Consider the following 11,566-nt stretch of genomic DNA (forward strand, 5'->3'; position numbering starts at 1 on the left):
CTGCCAGCCCATCCCCGCTCCTCCTGTTCTCTGCCTGCAGAGTGTCCTGGGGTGCTGGGTGTCCCTAATGTCCCATCTCCTCCCCCCTGGGGACCCCAGACAGCCCCACACGGGTGTCTGTGTGGGGCTGGCACCGGGCGGGCACGCATGTGTATGTTGTGCATCGTGCAGGGGACTTTGGAAGTCAGAGGCTCTGCCACCGCTCGCCCGTGTGTCCTTGGGACACTCACCCATCCCAGGGCTGGAGGAGGGGACCAGCACGGGGGGCCGCAGGGGACCATCCCCAGCTGCCCCATCCTCCCTGTCCAGCCCAGCTGGCCCAGCCCGTAGCGTCCCCACGGGCGACACCGGCGAGTGGCACGGTGCCCGCTGCCTGTGCGGACGCGTCGTCGGGCTCCTCCGGGCACGAGCCGCCCGTGGCGGGAGGCTGCCTTCCCCGCTGTGCCCCCCGCCCGCCGGCCGCCATCTTATCGCCCGGTATTTTCCATGGGCGAAGGCTGCGGGGAGGGACGGGGCGGGACGGGGGGGATGGAGGGTGTTTGTCTTGCTGGCTGGAGCGAGGGGTGATGAGAAATGGCCACGCGCTCGGTGGCACCAAAGAAGGAGAAGTCGGCGGGGCTGGGAGGAGGCGGCCACGTCCTGCTTCCTTCGCCCTTTCCCTTCCGACGCGGCCGAGCGGCTGCCGTGGGGTCCCCGCTGGGGGGGGGATCAGGATGCACTTGGGATGCTGCGGGCACGGGGGTCACCGGGGGTCCCGGAGGCAGATCCGCAGCCTGAACGGCAGTGGGTGCCAGCGGCTGCTGGGTGTCCCGGTCCCGGGAGGTTTGGGGGAGCTGCCCTGCCTTGACCCCGTTTTGGGAGGAGCCCCCCCGCCACGAAGCTGCCAAAGCCAGTGCTCGCTCCCCACCGCATCCCTCCCCAGGGCTGCGTTTCGGTGCCCTCCCCACCGCATCCCTCCCCAGGGCCGCGTTTCGGTCCCCTCCCCGCAGCATCCCTGGGGGACAGCGAGGGCAGGAGGCGATGCCCACGCCCGCCCTGCCCGTCCGTGGCCCCCCCAGCCGTGGGAAGGGTTAACTCTGATCGGCGCAGACAGCCTTGGCGAAGGCCCTTGGAGTGGGTTTTTCTCCCCCCGCCGCCTCCCACGGGTCACGGCCGCCGGGGCTGACGTCCGATGGAAAAACAATTTATCTCCGGCTGGCGGGGAGGCCCGGGGGGGGGACGGCGGCGGAGCCCACTGCCAGGTGTGGAGGGGCCCCCCGGCATCCCTCGGTCGGGGCGGTGGAGGGCTGGGGATCACGGGTGGGTGGCGAGACCCTGGGGGCCAGGGCTGGCCCCCAACAGGGCTGGGGGGTTAACTGCCCCCCCAAGAACCAGCCCCAGCCCAGCGGGCACAGGGGGGCTGGGGGGGCTGCCCTGGAGCTGCGTCCATGAGTGAGGGCCCTGACACCCTAGGGTGCCCCAGGGACAGCACCCCCACCCAGCCCCGCAAAGGGTCAGCCCAGGCAGGGCAGGGTTAGTCCAGGCAGGGTTGGTCCAGGCAGGGTTGGTCTGGGCAGGGTTTAGCCCAGGCAGGGTTTAGCCCAGGTAGGGTTAGTCCAGGCAGAGTTAGCCCAGGCAGGACAGGGTTAGCCCAGACAGCGTTAGCCTGGGCAGGGTGAGCCCAGGCAGGGCAGGGTTAGCCCAGACAGGGTTTAGCCCAGGCAGGGTGAGCCCAGGCAGGGTTAGTCTGGGCATGGCAGGGTTAGCGCGGGCAGGGTTAGCCCGGACTGGGTTAGCCCAGGCAGGGCAGGGTTAGACCAGGCATAGTTTAGCCCAGGCAGTGTTAGTCCAGGCAGGGTTTAGCCCAGGCAGGATTAGCCCAGGCAGGGCAGGGTTAGACCAGGCATAGTTTAGCCCAGGCAGGGTTAGCCCGGGCAGGATTAGCCCGGGCAGGATTAGCCCAGGCAGGGCAGGGTTAGACCAGGCATAGTTTAGCCCAGGCAGGGTTAGCCCGGGCAGGATTAGCCCGGGCAGGATTAGCCCAGGCAGGGCAGGGTTAGCCCAGACCGGGTTAGCCTAGGCAGGGCAGGGTTAGACCAAGCATAGTTTAGCCCAGGCAGGGTTAGTCCAGGCAGGGTTAGCCCAGGCAGGGTTAGCCCGGGCAGGGCAGGGTTAGCCCAGGCATAGGTTGGCCCCGGCACTGTTAGTCCAGGCAGGTTTTACCTCAGGCAGGGTTAGCCCAGGCAGGGTTTAGCCCGGGCACGGTTTAGCCCGGCAGGGTGGGGGGGTCCGTCGCTCCCGCCTGCCCGGGTGCCGCAGGCGGGGCTGGCCCGGGAAGGGCGGCGGGGCCCGAGCCCCGGAGGCGGCGGGGAGCCCAACCCTGCACCGCCGGCGCCATCTGCCGGCACCGCCGCGGCGGGGACACGCGTGACGCGGGGGCACCCGGGCACACCGCCCACGGGGACGGCGGCGCCGCGAACCGAGCTTGGGAGCGGGGCAGCGGGGGGACCGCGGCGTGGGGACCGGGGCACCGGGATGCCGGCGCGGGGACCGCGGCGGGGGACCACAGGGCCGCAGCGTGGGAAGCGCGGTCTGCGGCGACGGTGGCACGGCGGCACCGGGGCAGGCGGCACCGGGGCAGGCGGCACCGGGACAGGCGGCACCGGGACAGGCGGCACCGGGGCTGGGCCCCGGGAGCGCAGCGCGGCCCGGCGGGGGCGGGAGGGCGGGGCCATGTATGCGTGTGGGCGTGGCTAGACGCCGCGGGGCGTGGTCACGCACGTCTGTGGGCGCGGTTAGACGCCGCGGGGCGGGGACATGCGTGCTTGTGGGCGTGGTTAGACGCTGCGGGGCGGAGCGGGGCGGTCGGAGGCGTGGCCGCGGGGGAGTGGGCGTGGCCGTGCCGGCGGCGGCCCCGGTGCAGGGCGGGAGGCGGCGGCGGGGCCATGGCCTGGTCCCGGTACCAGCTGGGCCTGGCCGCCCTCATGCTGCTCACCGGCTCCATCAACACCCTGGCGGCCAAGTGAGTCCTCCCGGCGGCGGGGGCGGGGGGGACTCGCACCCCCCGGGGCCGCGGCCTGTCCTGCTCGGGGCCCTCCCGGGTCTCAGGGCGGCCTGACCCCCCGCCCCCCCCCAGGCCCTGCGCTCCCCCCCGGGGGGGGGGGGTTGAAGCCCGGTCTTCAGGCCCCCGTCCCCTCCTTCCATCCCGGAGTTGGTCCTCCCTCAAGCTCCGGGGGTGTCACACCCCGGGGTGGGCTTCGGGTCCCCTCCTGGGGCCTTGGGGACCGCTGCCCTCGGGCCTCCTCCCCGCGGCACCCCCAGCCCCGCGCAGGGCCTGGGGGCCCCTGGGGCTGCCCCAGGCCGGGCCACGGTCCAGGCTGTGTTGGCAGAGCCCAAGGACCTGCCCTGTGCCCCCCCCGCCCCCCGGCTGAGCAGCCCCCCGGTGCGTGGGGGGGCTGCGTTGAGCTGGGGGAGGGAGGGAGGGAGGGGGGGGGTCAGGTCTGGGCTGTGGGGTGCCCCATAGGGACTGGGGCTGCTGCTGCTTGGGGGCCCAGCTCCTGGTGATGGGGGAGGAAGGAGGGGCTGCGTGCTGGAGCAGGGGGTCTCCAGCCCTCTCGCGGGTCCTGCCGAGGGGTGCGGGTCTCCCGCCGCGGGTGCTGTGCCCGGCCCCGGGGTGTTGGGGAGGAGCCGTGCGAATGCCCCCCAAAACCAGGCTCCCTGCGCCCGCTTCTGCGCTCCAGCTCACCCCAAAAGCCAGACAAGGGCTGGATTGAGCCCCCTCCGACGGAGAGCACCCTGGGCTGCTCCCGGCCCTCGCAGCGAGGATGAGGACGGTGCTCCCGAGAGCTGCCCGGGCAAGGCAGACCTGCCAGGCCGGCTCGTCCCGGTGCTGCTGGGCAGACGCATGGGCGTCAGCAGAGTTTCACCAGGTGGCTGGGCTCTAGCTGGCCCCAGTGTTGCAGCGTATCGAGGTCCCCGGATGGGGAAACTGAGGCACAGAATCCCCGCAGCGCACGTGGGAGCAGGGCAGAGCAGAGCCGGGAGGTGGCACCGAGCTCTCAGCCAGCTCACGAGACCCGTGTGTGGCCCGACAAAGCCTCTTGCAAAACACGGACCCGAGCTGGCCCGTGGCGGAGGGGCTGCGGCGTGTCAGCCGGGGCTGACTCACGCCAAAATCTTGCTGGCCTGGCTGAAAAGCCCCTCGCCGAGCGGGGAGGGATGGGCTGGGGATTGCCCCGGCCTCTGCTCGCACCCCGTTTCCCCCAGCTCAGCAAGTCTGTGACCGCTCGGCATCAGCAAAAAGCAGCCGGAGGGGAGCTGGGTGCTTGCCTGCCTGTGTCAGGGTGCACTGCCACACTGGGGGTGTCCTGGGGGCAGGCAGCCGGCCACCGAGGGGCTGGGGTCCCCTCCCGATGCGGATGGGGACCTGAAGAGGAGAGATCCTCACCGAAACGGGCCGTGGGGACCTGTGCCACAGCCTGTGGTTATCCAGCGTTGCCTTCTGTGCTGCTTGGAATACCCAAAAGAGGGGGTTTGTGCCCCAAAACCGTGGCTGGGGGTGTGAGTGGTGGGAGCTGCTGCCACCCAGCCTGTGATCCAGCGTCCTTTATGGGCCCTGTGTCCCTTAGCCCCTAAGTCTTAGAGGCCGGTGACGTATCGGGGAGGGAAGGGGTCAGGGTGACACACCACACACACACCCCCCCAACGCTGTCCCGGTCTCCCCATCAGGAGACGGTGCTGCCTGGCCGGCTCTGGCCGCCCGTGCCGGCAGCGATGGGTGCGGGGACACCGGATCGCGGGGCTGTGTGACACGGCGGTGTCCGTTTCCCTGCCTGTCACTCAGGGCCGGGAGCCGGGCCAGGAGCTGCCGGCAGGTCGGGGCAGCCGCGGCGGTGTCTCCTTCCCCACGGGTGTCCTGTCCCCGGAGCTGTCACCTGGGGGGGCTGGTGGCCCAGAGGACAGCCCTGGGCTGGCTCTCGGGGTGTGCTCCGGCTCCCCACGGCCTCCTGCTCTAACCACCGTCCTCTCCTCTGCCTCGTAGGTGGGCCGATAACTTCAGCGCGGCTGGCTGCGGGAGGACGGAGGAGCACGGCTTCCAGCACCCCTTCCTGCAGGTGAGCCCCCCGCCCGGGGCAGGACGGGCCTTGCCGGCAGGGCCGGCCCCCCTCACCCGCCTCTCTCGCAGGCCGTGGGCATGTTCCTGGGTGAATTTTCCTGCCTGGGGGTCTTTTACCTGCTGGTGTGGAGGGATCGGCGGAGGCCGGAGCCCAGCATGGCCCCATCGCAGCCCTTCAGCCCGCTGCTCTTCCTGCCCCCAGCCCTCTGCGACATGACTGGGACCAGCATCATGTACGTGGGTAAGTGCCGGGGGACGGGGACGCCGCCTCCGTCCGTCCGTCGTCCCCCCCCGCCTTGCCCTGTGGGGACCTGGCCATCCCTGGGGCTGGATTAGGCTCTCAGGCCGCAGGACTCCACGGTGCATTCGTTTTTTGGGGGGGGTGATGACCCCCGAAGCCGGTTAGAGGGGTCTGAGCAAACACCTCCCACCCGCGCAGCAAGTTGTGGCGGGGCTCAGTAAGCCTTGGGGGGCACAGGGTTCACGTGGAGCTGCGTCTTGGCACGAGCCTCTCTGCTGCCAGCTCTAAGTAGGAGTGGGGGGGACACGCACACACAGCGTCGCTGCCCCTTCCTCCCGTTAATCGCTGATCTGCTCTTAATTACCGCAGCAGACCGTTAAGCAGAGGGGCGGTGGCGTTAGCTGGCTCTGGCGGCGTACGCGACTCATGGGTCCGTCTCTCCCCACGCAGCCCTGAACATGACCAGCGCCTCCAGCTTCCAGATGCTGCGAGGATCCGTCATCGTCTTCACCGGGCTCCTCTCCGTGGCCTTCCTGGGCCGCAAGCTGGAGCTGAGCCAGTGGCTGGGCATCCTGGTCACCATCGTGGGGCTGGTGGTGGTGGGGCTGGCTGACCTGCGCAGCTCCCAGGACCAGAAACACAAGATCAGCGAGGTGATCACCGGTACGTGGTGGCCCTGGGGGGAGGTGGGATGGCCACGGGGGGAAATAACTCCCCACAGGGTGTGTACCTGGCTCTCCGGGCATGGCTCTGCCGCGCTGCCTGTCCGGTGGGCGGGGAGATGGGGGCTTCCTCCTCTCCCCTTCCTCCTCTCCCCTTCCTCCTCTCCCCTTCCTCCTCTCCCCTTCCTCCTTCTCCCCTTCCTCCTCTCCCCTTCCTCCTCTCCCCTTCCTCCTCTCCCCTTCCTCCTCTCCCCTTCCTCCTCTCCCCTTCCTCCTCTCCCCTTCCTCCTCTCCCCTTCCTCCTCTCCCCTTCCTCCTCTCCCCTTCCTCCTCTCCCCTTCCTCCTCTCCCCTTCCTCCTCTCCCCTTCCTCCTCTCCCCTTCCTCCTCTCCCCTTCCTCCTCTCCCCTTCCTCCTCTCCCCTTCCTCCTCTCCCCTTCCTCCTCTCCCCTTCCTCCTCTCCCCTTCCTCCTCTCCCCTTCCTCCTCTCCTCCCCTCCCCGCAGGCGACCTGCTCATCATCATGGCGCAGGTGATCGTCGCCATCCAGATGGTGCTGGAGGAGAAATTTGTCTACAAGCACGACGTGCACCCGCTGCGGGCCGTCGGCACCGAAGGTCTGTCGTGACATCGGCTGGGGGGGCTGAGCGCTCGAGGGGTGCCGGATCCCGCAAACCCAACCTGGGGAGGGCTGCTTGGTGTAGGGGGGGGACACACCGCAGGCTGCAAAAGGGGTGCTGCTGGCGGGGTTTGGGTCCCACAGGGAAGGGAGGGTTAGCTGGAGGGGGGGAACGGGCAGCCCCGGGTGGTGCTTGGAGCCAGCACCCATCTGACACCCACTCGCACCCAGGTTTCTTCGGCTTCATCATCCTGGCCCCGCTGCTGGTGCCCATGTACTACATCCCGGGGGGCAGCTTCAGCGGGAACCCTCGATGGACCTGGAAGACGCCCTCGACGCCTTCTGCCAGATCGGCCACCAGCCCCTCATCGCCCTGGCCCTGCTGGGTAACATCAGCAGCATCGCCTTCTTCAACTTCGCCGGCATCAGCGTCACCAAGGAGATCAGTGCCACCACCCGCATGGTGCTGGACAGCCTCCGCACCCTCATCATCTGGGCCGTCAGCTTGGCCGTGGGCTGGGAGACCTTCCACGGCCTGGAGATCTTGGGTTTTGGGGTGCTGCTGGTGGGTGCTGCTCTTTACAATGGCCTGCACCGGCCTCTGCTCGCCCGCCTGCCCCGGCACGTGGAGGAGGCCGGCGGGGCGGCCGAGCGGGAGGGGCCTGTTGCGCGGGGAGAGCACGGCCATCAACAACGAGAGCTGAGCCCCCACCACCACCACCCCCCCGCTGCGCTGCCCTGTGTCGGGCTTGGCCGTGGGGTTTATTTCCCCGGACGATCTCCCCTCCTCGGGAGGGGATCAGCGTGGCGGTGGCGACGCCGGCCACCGTCCTGCTGCTGTTTGCAGGAGAAACCTCTCCCCTGCCTCACTGCCGGGGCTGCAGGAGGGGAGGGCGAGGCTGTGCCTGCCCTTCCCGGCGGGGAGCGGACCCCAGCCGGCTCTCTGGGGGAGATTGAAGCCTCTGCCCCTGTTCCCAAGGGGCTCCAGGAGGTGGTGGGGCTGGGGTTGGGGCTGGCCCTGCTGCTCCCTAACCTGTCTCTTCCCCCAATAAAGTGCATTTCCCCGTGGTTGGCTCCCTGAGTGTCTGTGCCGGCCATGGGGAGGGCCCTGGGGGTGACGTGGGGTCCCGGAGGGGCTGGGGGCTGGGGTCTGGCCCCCGAAGGGCCCTGCTGTCCCAGGCAGGAGGGTGGGTGCTGAGTCTCCCCCCCATCCCGGTGTGTGGGGGGGGGGAATGTGCAGGATGTGATCCTCAGCATCCCTAAGGGGAGAGGACCCGGACCTCTCACACGGGGTGGGGGAGAAGGCAGCGAGCCCTGGCATCCTTGGGGGGCTCCTGCCTGCCCAGGTTTGGGGGGGGGGGGGGCCTAGGTCCTGGCCCTCCCCCCCCCACACTTCACAATATCCGATGATCATCCCCAGGCGTGTGCGACTGCTTTTTGCGACATTTATTTGCTCGGGGTGGGGGGTTTATGTCCCAAAGAGGCACAGGAGAGCACAGTCGGGGTGTTCAACTCTACTTTTATTTTCTGTTTGGGGTCCACAGTGGGGCCCCGGCAGCGGGGGGTGGGGGGTGGCACAGTGGCAGCAGCGTTCGACCCCCTGGCACGGGGACGGGGCGGCGGAGAGGCTTGGTAGGGCACCAGGGCTGCGGCAGCGGCACGGAGCATCGCCTGGCTACTCTCTGCTGGAGGAAGGATGGGAGGGGGTGAGCCGTGGCATGGCCCCCCCCCCACCCCCGAGCCCTGCTGTGGGGATGGGGGGGGGGGTCCCCAGACTCACATGGCGTTTTGCTTGTAGTGCTGAAGCGCCTGCTCGGCCACGATCTCCATGAAGCGGGGGTCTTCCCAGGAGATGTCCCCGGGCACGGTGAGGGACAGCGGCTCCGAATCGAAGAGCTGCACCGTCACCTGCGTGTCGGGGGGGGCCGAGGGGGTCCTCGAGGTTGGGAGCCTTGGAGAGGACCTGGAGTTGGGGGGGACACAACAACACAAAGCAGGGAGAGCCGGGCTAGCCCCCGCGCCGGCCCCTCGCCCTGGCAACCGGCCCCGCGGCCGGCTATTGTGCCGAGAGGCGCCCGGTCGGGCGCACAATCGCCTCTTTCTCCCCCTGACCCACTTTCCGTGGCTGCTGGCCCTGCCGGGGGGTGCGGGGGGGGGCTCGAGCCCTCCGGCCGTGCCGCGGTGCCAGCGGGACTCACCGTGGTGACCTGGAGGAAGCCGTCGGTGCCTTGGGTGAGGTTGGCCAAACGCGAGACCCAGCCGAACTGGCGGTTGAGCTGGTCCAGGAGGCTGGTGGTGTTGAGCATCTCGGCTTGGAAGGCGCGGAGGAGGTCGTCGTAGCGGCGGGTGAAGCGTTCGGCCAGGCGCAGCGCGTCCTCCAACTGCTCCCGCAGCTGGCTCTGGGCAGGGTCCGTCTGCCCGCAGTCTGCAGGGGGGTGGGTGGGTGGGGGGTTTAGGGGGCATCGGGGGGGTGGCAGGGCTCACCCCCAGCCCCGCTGCGTGCACTCCCTCGCACCTCACCCCATCTCATCCCCTACACGTGTCCCTCCCGCCCTCCCCGAGCCCGGTCCCCAAGCCCAATCCCCGTCCCCGGTCCCCGTCCCGACTCACCCACGGAGAGGATCTCCCGGCACTTCTCGCACTCATCCCGCATCCGCAGGCAGCCGGCCGAGTTACGCCGGATCTCCCGACACACCATGCGGTCATCACTGAAGTTACGGGACTCTGCGGAGAGCCCAGCCCAGCCTCAGCACGGGGGAGGGGGGGGGGGGGCAGTGCCACAGACACCCCCCCCCCAACCCCGGGGCAGAGCTGTGGGGCTGGCCCTGGCCAACACCCCAGGGCGCTGTGGGGGGGCATAAAAGTGCTTTTTTCCGGGGAATTTTGACACACACACACACACACACACACACACCCCCAGCTGTTTTTTCCGAAGCAAAGCACTCCCTGCCAACCTCCGTTTCGAAATCACCCTTTTCCCAGCCGCCCGAGCAGCCCGAGCTGGGCCCGCGGCGGCAGACGGTGACGGCACCGGCAGCCGGGCCGCAACCGGCGCTGCCCGCCCAAAACAAACACCTTTCCCGGGACGGCGGCAGCTCCGGCAGCCAACATATTTTTTTTTTTTTGGGGGGGGGGGGGAACCCAAAACTCCAGCCCAGCTGTGCAAACAGCGGAGCTTGTGATTCCTGGGCTCCCGTGGGGATTCTCTGATGTGTCGTAGTAGGGTTGAGCTCATCCTCTAAGCTAGTCACCCCCTAGTAAGGAGGAGGGGGGGATTGCCAGGAAGCCTGACCGTAAACCTGCTGCTTCCAGCCAAATTGGGGAGCCCACGACACCCAGCCCGTGGCGAGCACCCTACCTGAGGCAAAGCCACCCAGCGGGTGCTCCCAGCTGCCCTGCACCTCCTCCAGCATCCGCTGCGTCATCTCGAAGAGCGGCTGGAAGAGGTGGTGGAAGCCGTGGTGGGGATGCTGGAAGAAGGGATGCAGCTCCCGGGAAAACCTCTCGTTGCGCGGGGGGAAGCGGATGTGCTGGACAGGGGGGCGGAAAGCCTCGCGGAAACCGCCGAAGGGTGCTCGGAAGAAGGGATACATGCGGCCGTAGACCTGGGTGCTGTCCTGGAAGATGTCGTCCACCCCATCCTCCAGCAACCCGAAACGTTCTTCCAGGTCCTCGAACTGCCGCCTCCTGCCGCTGGTCCCGCTCCAGCAGCGAGTCGATGCGCTCGCCGTTCACCCAGATGGAGAAGGGCGAGGAATGGTTGAGGAATTCCTCCAGCTGCCGGGCAGGGGAGCAGGATCAGGCCAAAATTCCCCACCACCACCACCACCACCACAGCATCACCGGGTGCTGTGGGACCACTCACCTGCCGCCCCACCAGCCCCGAGCCGCTGCGGCACGTGCGGGAGTAGAAGCGCATGCAGGTGTGCTTGAGGCAGGGCTTGCACTCTTCCCAGAGCGCCAGCATCGTCTCGTTGCACACCTCCTCCTTCGCCGCCAGCTGCTGCTCCTTCTCCCGGGCCAGCTGCACCGCCTCCTGCAAGGCATCCGCGTTCAGCCCCGAGGGCGTCCCCCCTGCTCCCGGGACACATGGATCCAGGGCACGGCATCCCCCGAGCCCTTCAGATGCACCCAGTCCGGCGTGGGGGTATCCCAGCCCGGCCAGGGGCTCCGGGTACCAGGGTCGGAGCGACCACCCTCCTCATCCTCGCCTCACCTCCCTTCCTCCTCTTGGTCTCCTCCAGCGTGTGCAGGATGGCTTGGTGGTCCTTACTGGTCTTGTCCATGAGGGTCTTCATCTGTCTTCATCTGCTTCACCCCGTTGATGGCGTTTTCCACCTCCGTGTCGATGTATTTGCTGCCGGTTGCCGACAACTCTGGGGCGGGGGGAGGAAGAGCATCCCTCGGCCGGCCGCTCCCAAGGCGGCGGTGGGGGCCCCGCCAGCGCACGCAAATATTTGCGGGTGCAGAGTCCTGTTTGCTCGCCAACGGCCCGATTCCAGTTCACAGAACTCAAGAAAAGTGACCCAAAAATCTCGCCTGGGCTGGGGCCGCGTCTCCCTGCCCGCCACCCCCAATATTTGGGCAGCGCTGCCCGCGAGTCCCCCGGGCTGCCCCCCCCACCCCCCCACCCCCCCCCTTGTGCCGGGACGGCCGTCGGGCTGTGCCATCCCCCTCCGGCCACCGCCACCAGCTCTCGCCATGCCCATGCCGGCCCTCGCCCACCCGGCCCGGGGGGATCTCGGGGGGCAGGAGCTTCCTTTCTCCCCTCCCCCCACAAAAGCATCCAGCCCCAACCCTGGGTCCCCATCCCCCCCCCCAGGATGATGCTCTGTGCCCCCTCCAGCCCCTGCCGCCCGAGTATCCCATCCCATCCCATCCCATCCCATCCTGTCCCATCCCGTCCCCGTGGGCACAGCGCTCCCCCCACCCCACAGCCGGCCTGTTCGCT

The 11,566-nt window shown here is 69.0% G+C and overlaps 2 protein-coding genes across 2 annotated transcripts in view; one reads left to right on the top strand and one right to left on the bottom strand.

The window, feature by feature from the left end:
- The first annotated feature begins 2,887 nt into the window (after positions 1-2,887).
- Positions 2,888-7,384, top strand: SLC35F6 (solute carrier family 35 member F6). The gene is given in 8 exon segments (XM_076335371.1): positions 2,888-3,001; positions 5,021-5,093; positions 5,165-5,336; positions 5,787-5,999; positions 6,503-6,613; positions 6,847-6,927; positions 6,930-7,273; positions 7,275-7,384. Coding segments are annotated over 8 exon segments (1,116 nt in total). The 5' UTR covers positions 2,888-2,924; the 3' UTR covers positions 7,320-7,384.
- Positions 7,385-8,229: 845 nt separating this feature from the next.
- CLU (clusterin) overlaps positions 8,230-11,566 on the bottom strand; it is a 5,340-nt gene continuing 2,003 nt past the window's right edge. The window contains 10 exon segments of the mRNA XM_076332494.1: positions 8,230-8,300; positions 8,396-8,547; positions 8,549-8,578; positions 8,814-9,040; positions 9,226-9,339; positions 9,974-10,298; positions 10,300-10,392; positions 10,481-10,653; positions 10,835-10,916; positions 10,918-10,991. Coding sequence (XP_076188609.1) covers positions 8,291-8,300; positions 8,396-8,547; positions 8,549-8,578; positions 8,814-9,040; positions 9,226-9,339; positions 9,974-10,298; positions 10,300-10,392; positions 10,481-10,653; positions 10,835-10,916; positions 10,918-10,991 — 1,280 coding nt within the window. The 3' untranslated portion in view covers positions 8,230-8,290.

This window comes from Aptenodytes patagonicus, chromosome 3, assembly GCF_965638725.1.
Source record: "Aptenodytes patagonicus chromosome 3, bAptPat1.pri.cur, whole genome shotgun sequence".
NCBI lineage: Eukaryota > Metazoa > Chordata > Aves > Sphenisciformes > Spheniscidae > Aptenodytes > Aptenodytes patagonicus.